General features: G+C 49.9%; 2 protein-coding genes across 4 annotated transcripts; one reads left to right on the forward strand and one right to left on the reverse strand.

Annotated features, from left to right (window-relative positions):
- Positions 1-6: 6 nt before the first annotated feature.
- ctc1 (CTS telomere maintenance complex component 1) lies at positions 7-8,804 on the reverse strand. 3 transcript variants are annotated; one of them, XM_057027985.1, is made up of 25 exons: positions 7,700-8,202; positions 7,510-7,609; positions 7,275-7,368; positions 6,981-7,203; positions 6,684-6,898; positions 6,303-6,432; positions 5,924-6,214; positions 5,730-5,852; positions 5,349-5,578; positions 5,134-5,281; positions 4,641-4,864; positions 4,259-4,422; positions 4,080-4,194; positions 3,550-3,976; positions 3,398-3,487; positions 3,176-3,313; positions 2,257-2,303; positions 2,039-2,124; positions 1,814-1,949; positions 1,652-1,720; positions 1,420-1,579; positions 1,052-1,107; positions 608-764; positions 433-541; positions 7-206 (listed from the first exon to the last, which is right to left on the reverse strand). In XM_057027985.1, exons 1-25 carry the CDS (start codon positions 7,739-7,741, stop codon positions 115-117), a joined length of 3,666 nt encoding a protein of 1,221 aa, XP_056883965.1. In that variant the 5' UTR covers positions 7,742-8,202; the 3' UTR covers positions 7-114. The 3 variants fall into 3 exon arrangements, with proteins under 3 accessions (XP_056883965.1, XP_056883966.1, XP_056883967.1); XM_057027986.1 differs by having other exon boundaries at positions 4,641-4,825; positions 7,700-8,200; XM_057027987.1 differs by lacking the exon at positions 5,730-5,852 and having other exon boundaries at positions 7,700-8,804.
- A 145-nt stretch (positions 8,805-8,949) lies between these two features.
- On the forward strand, positions 8,950-12,424 carry hmgb2b (high mobility group box 2b). Its single transcript, XM_057028047.1, has 5 exons — positions 8,950-9,100; positions 10,323-10,481; positions 10,941-11,092; positions 11,536-11,710; positions 11,795-12,424. The coding sequence occupies exons 2-5, from the start codon at positions 10,332-10,334 to the stop codon at positions 11,921-11,923; spliced, it is 606 nt and encodes a 201-aa protein (XP_056884027.1). The 5' UTR covers positions 8,950-9,100; positions 10,323-10,331; the 3' UTR covers positions 11,924-12,424.
- The last annotated feature ends 353 nt before the right edge of the window (positions 12,425-12,777 follow it).

The following is a 12,777-nucleotide window of genomic DNA, read 5'->3' on the forward strand; positions in this document are numbered from 1 at the left end:
GTTAGAACAAGCTGAAATTGTTCTTCTAGAATAAATAGTTCTATTAAAATGTCTCTTACAGAAACTCCCAAATGAAGCATGAAATTGTGTCACACTGCAGATGAACTGGGGAACTCAGGGTGTGTTGATGTGCAGACAGGTGAGCTGGAGGGGCGGAGTCAACCTGGTCAGGAAGTCTCGATCTCCTCGACTGAACCTCTTTGATTCTGAAACGATAAAAGTTGTTCTTTAAGAACGCGCGGCACAGAACCCGTGACTGTCAGGTTCTACAGCTCCTAAAGGTTAGAGCTCCCCCTCGTGGACAAGAGCGGAACATCACTGTCCAACAGAGGAGACGTCACCTGTGATGTCATCAGCTAAATGGATAAACATGATGAGCGTCATCTCCATGGCAACGAGCGAAGAGGATCGGAGTTTGTATACCATCGTTACCTTCTGATCTCTGTCTGTTGTGTCTCCTGCAGGTGAGCGCGAGCTGGCGACACACAACTTTACTGCTGCACACACACAACAGGAAGTGCAGGAGAGCATCGGCACACACCTGGAAAATACACACGCATGAACACACACGCTGGTGCTCTGGGGTCACACAGGAAGTGGTACGCACCAAGCTCTGGCCCCAGGGGTACACCTCCACCTGGCCCCTGACTCGGAGCGCTCTCTGAAGCCCCTCCCACTGACGATCGTTCAGTCCCAGCAGGGGACGGACCAGAGCACCTGAGACCCAGACGTGAGCCTCACCTGTCCCGTCATCCAGCACCAGCCTGATGATCCAGAGAGAATGAAGTCAGACCCAGACCCTAAACCGGCTCCGCTGGTTCAGATTCAGAACCACGTGAACATGATGTGATCCACCGACTGTAGGACCAGAGCAGCAGCACGGTCGTCATGGTGAACACTCCCCACCAGTCGTGGGGAGTGTTCACCATCTGACGGGTGTGCACGGGTCCACAGTTCATGATGGTACTTCCTGCTGTAGTTACTGATCATCCGAACAACAGAACAGTTCTCTGGGGAAGGTGGACAGAACCCGTCCAGGAACAGGTCTCACTTTGCTTTGGACTGAAAAACCGATGAGCTGGAGCAGCACACGAGGACTGGAACAGACTGAGAGGGAGACAGAGCACAGCTGCTGAAGACACGTGGACACACAGACAGGTGGACACACAGACAGGTGGACACACAGACACATGGACACTGTCAACAAAGACACACAGACACATGGACACTGTCAACAAAGACACACGGACACCGTCAACAAAGACACACGGACACTGTCAACAAAGACACACGGACACTGTCACCAAAGACACAGGGACACTGTCAACAAAGACACAGGGACACTGTCACCAAAGACACAGGGACACTGTCACCAAAGACACAGGGACACTGTCATCATCTGTGAGCACGTTACAGCACCTGTCTGTAGAGACCTCCACACAGCGAGCAGATCCACTGCAGTCGTACAAACAGGACACACACCACATGACCTTTGACCTGACCCACAATGAAGCTTGGCCCTGTACTTCCTGCCCACACACCAAGGTGCATGATGGGAGCTGGAGGAGGCTGGTTGGGGCTGAAATGTGAACACAAACACCAGGATGAAACCCTCGATCGATGCAGCAATGATCAGTGGAAACGTGTTTACCTGGAATCTCCCAACGAGACAACAGTGATGGAACTGACGGGCAAATAGCTGCAATACACACTTCCTGCCCTGAAAAACACACACACATGCACGCACAGTTCATCTACATCATTAAAAATGTGAAACATACAGGTCATTTTTGTGTGCGCAGGTGTGTTTTACCTGGACACCCTCCTCTGAAACTCAGAGAACAGCAGCGTGTTACCAGGCAACAAGCCAAGAGGGTAGGGAGTGTGGGTCAGATCCAGGTACACGCGGAGACTCCGCCCACTCTGGTCACAGACGGTGAGACGAACACCTGCTCAGTCAGACAAACATTCATGATTCCCTCTGCTCAGTTTGTTGACAATGTTTATTTAAATCAACAATTCCAGGTATTAACGTGACCTTTGTTTTTGTCTCCAGAGTCATTGAAACCATCGTTTACACTGATCCTGTCAATCAGCAGAGCCTGGAAACACACCAGGTCACAGCTAAAACACACACACACCCACACACACACACAGACACACACACACAGACACACACACACACACACCAGCCTTGGATCAATACTGACAGTCACAGTTGATTATCAGATCTGTGATGATCAAGAAATTAATTACCTGCATTCTAAAACCTCAGAGACAGAGAGGACCCTTGTGGAGGGAGCCTGAAGACACAGACAGAAAATAATTACCACTAAATCCAGTGATTCACCTGTCTGTAGCTGAGTGAGTCACCTGTCTCTAGCTCAGTGATTCACCTGTCTGTAGCTGAGTGAGTCACCTGTCTCTAGCTCAGTGTTTCACCCACCTGTAGCTCAGTGTTTCACCTGTCTCTAGCTCAGTGATTCACCCACCTGTAGCTCAGTGATTCACCTGTCTCTAGCTCAGTGATTCACCCACCTGTAGCTCAGTGTTTCACCTGTCTGTAGCTGAGAGTTTCACCCACTGTAGCTCAGTGATTCACCTGTCTGTAGCTCAGTGATTCACCTGTCTGTAGCTCAGTGATTCACCTGTCTGTAGCTCAGTGTTTCACCTGTCTGTAGCTCAGTGATTCACCTGGCTGTCGCTCAGTGATTCACCCACTGTAGCTCAGTGTTTCACCTGTCTGTAGCTCAGTGATTCACCTGTCTGTAGCTCAGTGTTTCACCTGTCTGTAGCTCAGTGATTCACCTCTCTGTAGCTCAGTGTTTCACCTGTCTGTAGCTCAGTGATTCACCTGTCTGTAGCTCAGTGATTCACCTGTCTGTAGCTCAGTGATTCACCTGTCTGTAGCTCAGTGATTCACCCACTGTAGCTCAGTGATTCACCTGTCTGTAGCTCAGTGATTCACCTGTCTGTAGCTCAGTGATTCACCTGTCTGTAGCTCAGTGATTCACCTGTCTGTAGCTCAGTGATTCACCTGTCTGTAGCTCAGTGATTCACCTGTCTGTAGCTCAGTGTTTCACCTGTCTGTAGCTCAGTGATTCACCTGTCTGTAGCTCAGTGATTCACCTGGCTGTCGCTCAGTGATTCACCTGTCTGTAGCTCAGTGATTCACCTGTCTGAAGGCCGGCAGCAGCAAGGATTTTGTCAGCGTGTGAAACCTCCAATCAGGTTGGACCTGGAGGGTGGAGTCTGCGTGGAGCTCCACCCCTGACTGAGCAGAAACAGCCGAGCCAATCAGAACACAAGGATCCTGATGGACACAGACAGAAGCAGCAGCAGTTTAATGACAACACTGATTTCAGCTCAGGTCTGGATTACATCAGGATGTATTTACCTGCGAGTTTGTTGCCACCAGTCGGTAGAAAGATCCAGGCTGAATTACAGGGAACCAGCGAACTGTCAATCCTGAGAATACCAGGAGCACCTGGAGGCAGAAATACAGGTGCATGATGGAGACATGAGGGCGGGACTTGGCTGTTTCCTCACCTTGCTCTCTGTTGTCGTCTCCTTCTCTGACATTGGTCTGTTTTGGGGATCCTGCCTCCATGTCACCACTGGCCCCATCACAGCAGCTTTGGCACTGAAGCAGAGTACAAGGCCCACGTCTGCCTCATTTAAACCAGCATTCCTCCATGACACCCCCTCCTTGTGCTCCACTCTAATCACCATGGAGACACACTGCCATCCACTGACTGGACCAGTGGCCACGGCAGCAGAGGGGACCCAGGGTGGAACTGTTGGTTCTTCTTCCAATTTTCTTTTCTTCTGACCTCCAATTTCCCCTTCTTGCATTCTCTCCGTCTTCCCTGAGACATCAGCAGTTAAGTCCCGCCCCTTCTGGTGCAGGTGTGTCTCCATGGCAACAGAGGGACTCAGGATGTGGACATGGTCCACAGAAAACTGTAGGTAGACTCTGTCTCACACAGACACAAAGACACAAGCATTCATTTTTTTGAAGAGGGGTGTGTGTGTGTGTGTGTACATGTGTGTGTGTGTGTGTGTGTGTGTGTGTGTACCTGCAGTTTTTGTGTGTGATGTACTTCTCCTGGTCCAGGTGTTGAAAGGAGGGAAAATCAGATTGAATAAATCTCTCCGTCACGACCATGAACTCCAGGACACACACCAGACAACCTGTAACACACAATATTTCAGCTGACTGTGCATGTTCATGTGTGTGTGTGTGTGTGTGTTGTACCTATCCAGGCAGTGTTGCAGGTTGTCTTCTGTCCCTCGTCCTCTCCATGGTTTGTCTCCGTGGCGACGCATGCTACAGCTGCTGTTCCGTCCCTCAGCTGCAGAGTAAGTTCTGATGTCTTCGATGGAAGCTCCAGGATGCCAACCAACAACAGGGGGCGCCGTCTGCGTGGGGACACACTTCACATTAACACAACAGATCTATGATTCATGCTGCAAATGTGCTTGTTTATACAAAACTGTCAAAAAGGTGATTAAAAAAGCTTCATAGATTTCTTTAGATTATTTAATGTTTAATGTTGTCATTATTGAAAAGTGATCTGTATAAATTTGTAATTCACAAGTTTGTGTGAAACTAGCAACCTTGGCTCTCAGTGGTTTACCTGAGCCTGCTGCCAGTCTGGACATTAAAGGACCAGGACAGCATCGTGTTGATCTGTGACCTGGTCAGACTGGACCCACCATCAGGCAGCAAAGACTCCAGCGATACTGAAGACCAGCAATCCAGAAGAGACTGGCAGAGCTCCGAAACACTGACGTACTGAGGACAAGCTGGGTCGACTCTGTACTGCAGAGACACAGGGGACACAGCTGGGTCAACACTGTACTGCAGAGACACAGGAGACACAGCTGGGTCAACACTACTGCAGAGACACAGGGGACACAGCTGGGTCAACACTACTGCAGAGACACAGGAGACACAGCTGGGTCAACACTGTACTGCAGAGACACAGGAGACACAGGGGACACAGCTGGGTCAACACTGTACTGCAGAGACACAGGGGACACAGCTGGGTCGACACTACAACAGAGACACAGGAGACACAGCTGGGTCAACACTGTACTGCAGAGACAAAGAGACACAGGTGTATCTACCTGTGTCAGTGGACAGGTGTGAGGCTCATCCAGCATCTCAGAGTAAATGTTTCTCCTTTCTTTGTCTACTCTTTCTCGTCTCCAGACCAACGCCATCAGTTTCCATGACAACATACACACACAGTGCTTCAACATACGGGGAACCAGACTAGGAAGAAAGAATAATCAGTCACCATAACCCGGCAACCATGTGACCATTTGCTCTGTGGTTTCACCTGTGTGACAGCTGGGAGCTCAGGTGGCAAACCCACAGGTACTCACAAATACCCATGTTTTTCTCCAAGAGCAGTCGTGGTAACACCCCATCACAGGGGCAGCTGGAGCCAGCTGGGGGCCCTGACACTTTGCTGAAGGAGGAGATCTTGAGTGTTGAACGAAGGCAGGTGCAGAGGATGCTGGGAGGAAAGTCAGGACTGGGCCGGAACAGGAAGTGGACGTGAGTAATCTGCAGTGAGAATATAAAACTCGTGTAAAATGAATAACCTGTAATTGTTAATAGCAGAAACAACCTCTAGTTGTTCCTACCCACAATGCTTTCTCCAGGTAAAGATGACGGAGAGCCAGGAAAGAGAAGCAAACCATATCCCGAAACTCACCTGCACCGAGTCCCCCGCTCTCAGCTCCCTCCTTAAAGGTGGCTGATAGGCAAGGCACAGACCCACCTTCCCGTCCATCACATATAAACCTGCCCCCGCGCTCACAACCTCTGTCACTGTGCCCTGAGAGAAGGGGGGTGGGGCTTACCACAAAGGTAGATGTAAGACAGCCAATCACAGCTCAGCATTGTCACCTGGTAATTGATGATTCTGGATTGCTTGGTTCTGGTGAACATTCTCTGAGACTCTTCAGTGTCGTCGTCATCGATACATGACATCACTAGTGAGGGGGGCGTGTCCCCCTGAGGGTCAGCACGCGAGTCTTCTCGAGGACCTTGTGAGTAGTTTGTGTGGATTTCAGAGTGATCAGTCACAGCCAAGATGCTGTTTCCTTTCCAGCCTCGCAAGGCACAAACACGCAGCGACGTCACACACACACGATCACCAACACACAAACAGTCACTCCACCACAACCTGCTGCTCTCCTGCAACCAAGCACAGACAGATCCAGACGGGTCAGAAGGTCATCTTGGCTGGAGAGTTGCAGGGCCGTCCCCGAGACGAGTGTCCTACCTTGACGAGAACAGGGAGACGGTGAGTGTCGTCTGTCAGCGAGAAGCAGAAGAAGGACGTTCCAGCCACGCGGAGCAGAGCGCAGACTGAAGCCACATGACCACACACGGACAAACGCCGTCCCCGAGGGCTGAAGGACAGAAACACGGAGGCAGCTTATGTGATCTTGATGTGAACAGTCTCCTGTAAACTTTCCCTCTAAACAGGTCTGATGGCTGAGCTCCCTTCCAGGCAGCTTCCTCACCCTGACACTCTCCCGTGGTTCCACGTTCATCTGCACTTGTGGCGTGTGTTTATAAACAGGGTGTAATTACAGCCGTTTACCCGCTGTGGCATTAATAATATGCATTTCCTATTCTCTTAAATACAGGAGAGAGATACCTGCTGGAGAGATAACCTGCTGCTTCTCGCACTCCAACAGCTCTGGTGAGATCCATCCTCTGCTCGGGGGCAGGACGGAGAAGGACAGGAGAACCAATCAGTTCCACGTGTCCTCCAGCTCCTTTCTGCTCCTGCTCTGATCCACTGTAGGGGATGTAGTTCCAGTTAGGAAAGAGGACAGGATGATGCAGCCACAGTGGAGAAAAAGACACACCCTAAAGGGACAGGCAGAAATGGACAACTTTAAATATGACTGTTGCGCCCAAACCCACAGATGGAGCAGAAGAGAGCACCCACCTCACACCGGACACTCCCACTGGTGTCTGTCACCCTCCATCCTCCCGCCTGCCCCTCTTCCAAGCAGCCAGTTAGCAGCAGGTTCACCCGCTGTAGAGGCTGGTGACCTGGCGGTGAACGCTCGGCCTCTTTCAGCCATGCTCGCTGCTGACTGGTGCTCCAGGAGAGACGGCTGACACAAGGCAAGTGTTGCTGGGAGACCAGCTCGGAGATGGAGACCAGCCTGGAGTCAAGTTAGGGAAACGTCAGTCAACATCCTCCGCAGCAAAACCTGTCTTTTCCCTGAGGTCTTACCTGTAGCTGACAGGTAAAGTGTGCGAAACACACATGTTCTCCTCTATCTTTGTGACCACACACATTGCAAGATCTTGACAACACACACCTCCACCTGCAACACATTGTAAGTGGATAAAATGAGGAAGGAAATGTTGGACAGCAACCTGGAGCAGAAAGAGCCTTCCTGAGCTGGCTCATGCGTCCCCAGTATTCCAGTCATCAAGTCACCCCAGATGCTGACTGGACCACTAACCTGTCACACAAGTGTCAGCAGCAGGTCCAGTGAACTTAGAAACAAGAGGAAAAAGATGTTGACTAATGAAGCTGAAGATTTCCTGTAACCACTTGGACTCCTGCAGCAAATAGAGAAATCAAGTAAGAGTAGTAGAGTAGATGGTGAAATGTAATCATCCCAAATTCAGAAGCAGTTAGACTTTACTGACGGCCTCGCTTTTGTATCTGAAGTGATCCAGAAATCGATCCATGTCCTCATCCCCAAACGGACAAAGTCCAGGCGATCCCTGCGCGTCGTTCACAAAAGTAACGAGAAATCTTGTCAAATAGACGCTCCCGCAAAAAGCTTCAAGCGTTACTTCCTGTTTAACTACGGAATCCGGAATGGCTCAAAATTCATTGCATCCAAGAGCAATGCACGCGTGCACCAAGGACATGTTTATAGCGACACCCAGCGGCAGTAAGAAGAACTGCAATAAGAGCGATTGACGGGGGAATTTCATATTCTAGGGATAAAATATTAAAAGTCGAAATTATTTTGTGATTAAAGGTTTCAAATGAGAAATTCGGTTGTGCAATTATTTCAAATTAATTCTTAAGATGTTCCATCCCATCAGGGATAATTCTAAAGTTGACAGTGTTAAACAGTTATATAGATATATATTTTTAAAAACTACAACCAATAAGTACAGAGTGTGATTAGTTAGTAAAATATTAGTTTGAATTAGCGTGAATCAAGTTCAAATTTATGACGAATGCCGGTGGGGAGCACAGGTTTTTGGGTTCTATCACTTGCGTGTTTGAGGAGAACTTGTTTTTCCAGGGAGGAACCAGGAGGAGGTTCTGAAACGGGACTGTGAAGCCAGTTCTCCGGAAAATTAAGAACTCCACTGTGACACTGTCAATTGTCAGTAAACTCTAAACTGTCGTCGCTGGGGGTTATTATTTCTCATCCTTTCATTATCTCATCAAATAATTGTGTTTTCCACCTTTCGCTTAATATTTATAGTTCTCCCATCTTCGTGTGGATGATGATACCGTCGGAAGCTTGGAAATAACTAAAAACACCACGTCAAAATCAGGGTGCTCGTTGGTTTATTAATGACTGTGTTTTTATCTAATCCAGTTAATAACGCCACTCCAGCCACAGCTGAACACAAAGAATAAAGACGTCCATGTTCATCCTCCTTCTTTGCTGCCTTCCGCCCTCCTTCAGCTCGTCACTGGTTGGTAGATCGAGTTGACGTACAGGGAAATTCATCAATCAGGCGCAGGAACAGACTCTGGCCCCGCCCATTTTTAGACGAGCGTTCCCGCCCAGTTCACGCGCTAGCGTGGGCGTGGCCCGATCTAGACTTGCGTGGCCGCCGACCAACGGCAGAGAGACACTGTTTATTGCCACGCCCACGACAGCCCGTCAGGGCCCCGCCCACTGAATAGGAACAACCAACAGGGGCGTTGTTGGTGGGCGTGGCGCGGCTCCAGCTCGTCCCAGTTTGAAAGTGAACCGACGTCTCCAGTCGCTGCTTCAGCCACCGAATACAACAAGAGCCCGTGAATCTAAACCCTGTTCAGAGTTTGCTCCAGACCACAGCCGGCCCTCTTCACCAGTGAGTACCCCCGTTCACGGCTCGGGCACGTCGGACAGCTGCTTGTGTCTGACGTGCCCGATCACAAACAGTCCATTACTGGGATGTGTTAAAATGGCCACTGAGGTGGTCGCGGAGAGGCGGAGGGTTCGGTTCTGCTTCTCTGTTTGTCACCTGTGGACTCCGCCAGATGTTTGATGCTGAACACGAAGGGCCCATTAAGGTGCTGGATGCCAGCAGCGCGCCCGGTCCCCTCCATAGCTGACCTCTATGTCGGAGACCCGGAGCCTCCTCTGAAAATGCGTAGCTGCTCACCTGACTGCATATTTTCACTCTAAACGGGGCGTTCGGGTGGGAAGCGAAGCAGCGGATCCGCGCGTTTGTGCTCCGGGTTTGTCAGCCTGCCGAGCGGGGAAAGCGCTCATTTTGGCTGTCAGGAGCGATCAGCCCACCACTGGCGGAGGGGGATGGGGCGGCTAGCTCCGCAGAGGGCGGGAAGCAAATGGTGGTCCCATTGTTCTGTTAGCGCGGCTAAGCTAACGGGCTAGCCGCGGCGCGTCCGGACGACAGGCGCGCAGCGGCGGGTTCCTTCATGTGTGCGGCTCGGAGGCGCCTTCCCGGCCGAGCGGAGCCCGTCTCCATCGGCGTGTCCCGGCTCCGGAAGACAACACGGCCGGGTCGTGTGTGGGTCGGTGGGCCTCCAACCCGCAGGCTTAGAAGATGGATCCCCACTTTGTTCTCTTTGTTATTCACAGCCAGCCGCGGTCCTGCCGACGGTCCGTTATCTAAGCCTGCCTGGTTCCGATCAAACAGCCCCGCAACATTAAACACCATCCATCAGCATTTGTCCAGGAAATAAAAGACAAATATTGATTTTATCAGTAATATTCGATACACAGGTTAAAGTGCCATTCCACTCAAATATGTGTAAAATGCTCCTTAAATGATTGTTTACATGCACATAATGACTTAAATGTGTTTTAAAGCTTTTTCCTTACATTGTGATGTAAGTTTAAGATTATTGGTGCCATTCTTCAAAAGTACATATGATCATTATTCCTGTCGTTTTATTATAAATTGGACGTTTTGGGCCGTTATTCCCATTAAAGACAAATAAAACAGTTTGCTGCCATGGAGGCATTAAAGTTGGCATTTCAAAAGTTCCACGTCAATTTAGGGGTCCTGGCGACCTGTGGGTGAATTTCTGCTGGTGTTGTCTTCATTCTCTAATCTCTGTTTTTAGGCCGCCACTATGATGCGTAAAGACGTCAATAAACCCAAGGGGAAGACGTCAGCATACGCCTTCTTCGTGCAGACGTGCAGAGAGGAGCACCGGAAGAAAAACCCAGAGCAGTCGGTCAACTTTGCCGAGTTCTCCAAGAAATGTTCTGAGAGATGGAAGGTGAGAGCCGTGCTGGTCGATGGCCGAGTGTTCGGTGCAGTCGGGGGGTGTTTGCTGGGTGTTGGACAGATTGGTACCAAACGCAACAGGAAATGACAACATGCCAAGAATGTTGACATTCATTAAATATTGGAAATGGTTTGATCATTAATTATGTTTCTCCTTTGCTTTTGTTGGTTTTCAGAACAGAATAATTAAAAACAAAGTTTGTACCTTTAGAAATGTAATGTTGTTTGTGAATAAAAATGTAGAATCTTTGCTCTCCACACCACCGAGCCGGAGTCATCGGCTTGTTGATATGAGGAGTCCGCAGCCCGCCTCGTCGCCATGGCGATAGCATCAGGCCAAGCCTTGCGTTGCAGGAGCGCTGCAGCTCTCCAAACTCTCCCAAAGTCCAGGTGGAATCAGCGTGAGGTGGTTGCACAGCATGCGTAACGGTGCCGTGTGCTGTGGTTTCAGGGTCTGTCTGCCAGCGATAAGAAGTGTTTCGAAGACATGGCCAAGGCCGACAAGGTCCGCTACAACAGGGAGATGAGGGATTATGTTCCCCCAAAGGGCTTCGGAAAGAGGGGGCGCAAGAGGAAAGACCCCAACGCACCCAAGAGACCACCGTAAGTCCATGACAAGAAAAGGCCCCGAGACTGGTGCAGAACCGGAGCAGAACCACACCTGTGGACTGTACCTGTTCAGAAACAGTCAGATAGAATGTTGGATCCGACTGGACCCGTAGTTTGGGTTTTGTGTGTTTGTGTTTGGAGCTGATCCATTTTTAAATCACAGATGATCTTTCGTGGAGTCATCCTGTCTGGACCCGTCAGGTTCAGGCCTTCAGTTAGTCAGCACAGCACAGTGAAGGTTCACAACTCAAACGGACCTCTGACCCGTGTGTCTGGTGACCAGGACGGAGACGACAGTCCCAGCGGGCCTCGCGACCTCCTGACCTCTTGTCCTGTTAATGTAGGATATCAGTGCTTCCTAGTAAGCGCCAGTGAGGTGCAGCTAGGGACTGTTAGCACAGCCGGGCCTCGGCTGACGCCTCGCTCTTGTGTTGCAGGTCCGCGTTCTTCGTGTTCTGCAGTGAGTACCGTCCCAGCGTGAAGCAACAGTATCCGGGTTTGTCCATCGGCGACTGCGCAAAGAAACTCGGCGAAATGTGGAGCAAACTGACTCAGTCTGAGAAGCAGCCGTACGAGGAGAAGGCACAAAAACTGAGGGAGAAATATGACCGGGTGAGAGGCTGTTGCCATGGAGATGCCGAAGACACAAGGCTCCTGGTAAACCCTGATCCTGATTGTGTTTCCTGTGTGTGACAGGACATGGTGGCGTACCGCGGCGGTGGGTCATATGCAGCCAGGAACCCCGATTCTTCAGCTCAGGGAGGGGAAGAAGAGGAGGAGGACGAAGGAGAAGAGGAGGAGGAGGAGGAGGAAGATGATGAGTAGAGAGGAAGAGCTGCAACTGAGTGTGAGCGTGCATGTGTGTGTTTCAGTGCTCGGTTCGAGACAGGTGACTTGGCCAAATAAGGTGCAGCAAATGACAAAACAGGAAACTGAGTGGGCTGTGGAGTACAGGAAGTAAACCTTTCAAAGTAAAATGCATTTAGGTTTATCAGCTCATCCAGTCATTTACATCTGTTGGGTCATGTGATCACCTGAGTTTGGAACCTGGTCACAGTGAAACACACACGGTGTGAGAGTGTGTGTGTGTATGTATGTGTGCGCGCGTGCATATGATGAGGTCATCCGATGTTGACACCAGAGGATAGTAATGTAACCCCCACCCCTCACTTTTACCCCTCCATCAGCCCTGTGTGTTACCATGGAAACCAGTGCTCCCACTCATCATCATGTTTTTTATTTTCGTACTGAAGTTTATTGCCGTTTGTTTTGTTGTTCACTGTCAAAGTAGAAACGTCAACTTTTATAATAAAACATGAAAACAGCCGTTTTGTTCTTCACGTTACCCAGAATCCCCTCTGCTCGGCGATAAACGCACACTTGCTCCGCCCGGCTGCTAACACATTTGGATGATCTGAAGGGGCCAAAAGATTTCTAGTTTTGGTCGAGTGTAATGTAACGACACATTTGCATTGGTCGGTGATATTTTATTTCACGTCAGTTTAACTGAACCACGTTTCTACACTAAAACTGCTCTTGAATTTTGATTTGGAGACCAAAGGTGAGAGATTTTGGCGTCAGCTGAAGTTTGCAGCGGTGATATGTGTCCTGTTGGCTTTAAACGTCGCAGTAAAAGTTGCCAGATTTTAAATCCGATTTTGTCCGGCGGGTTGCGGTAG

This window comes from Takifugu flavidus, chromosome 3 (genome assembly GCF_003711565.1).
Source record: "Takifugu flavidus isolate HTHZ2018 chromosome 3, ASM371156v2, whole genome shotgun sequence".
Classification (NCBI taxonomy): Eukaryota; Metazoa; Chordata; class Actinopteri; order Tetraodontiformes; family Tetraodontidae; genus Takifugu; species Takifugu flavidus.

Bases quoted from the DNA above. Each gene is read 5' to 3' on its own strand.
- ctc1 (XM_057027985.1), bottom strand. From the start codon at position 7,741: ATGGATCGATTTCTGGATCACTTCAGATACAAAAGCGAGGCC. The intron at 7,610-7,699 runs GTCAGTAAAGTC...TATTTGCTGCAG, and splicing joins TCAGATACAAAAGCGAGGCC to GAGTCCAAGTGGTTACAGGA. The intron at 4,195-4,258 runs GTACAACACACA...TGTGTGTTACAG, and splicing joins CTGCAACACTGCCTGGATAG to GTTGTCTGGTGTGTGTCCTG.
- hmgb2b (XM_057028047.1), top strand. From the start codon at position 10,332: ATGATGCGTAAAGACGTCAATAAACCCAAGGGGAAGACGTCAGCATAC. The intron at 10,482-10,940 runs GTGAGAGCCGTG...CTGTGGTTTCAG, and splicing joins AATGTTCTGAGAGATGGAAG to GGTCTGTCTGCCAGCGATAA. The intron at 11,093-11,535 runs GTAAGTCCATGA...CTTGTGTTGCAG, and splicing joins AACGCACCCAAGAGACCACC to GTCCGCGTTCTTCGTGTTCT.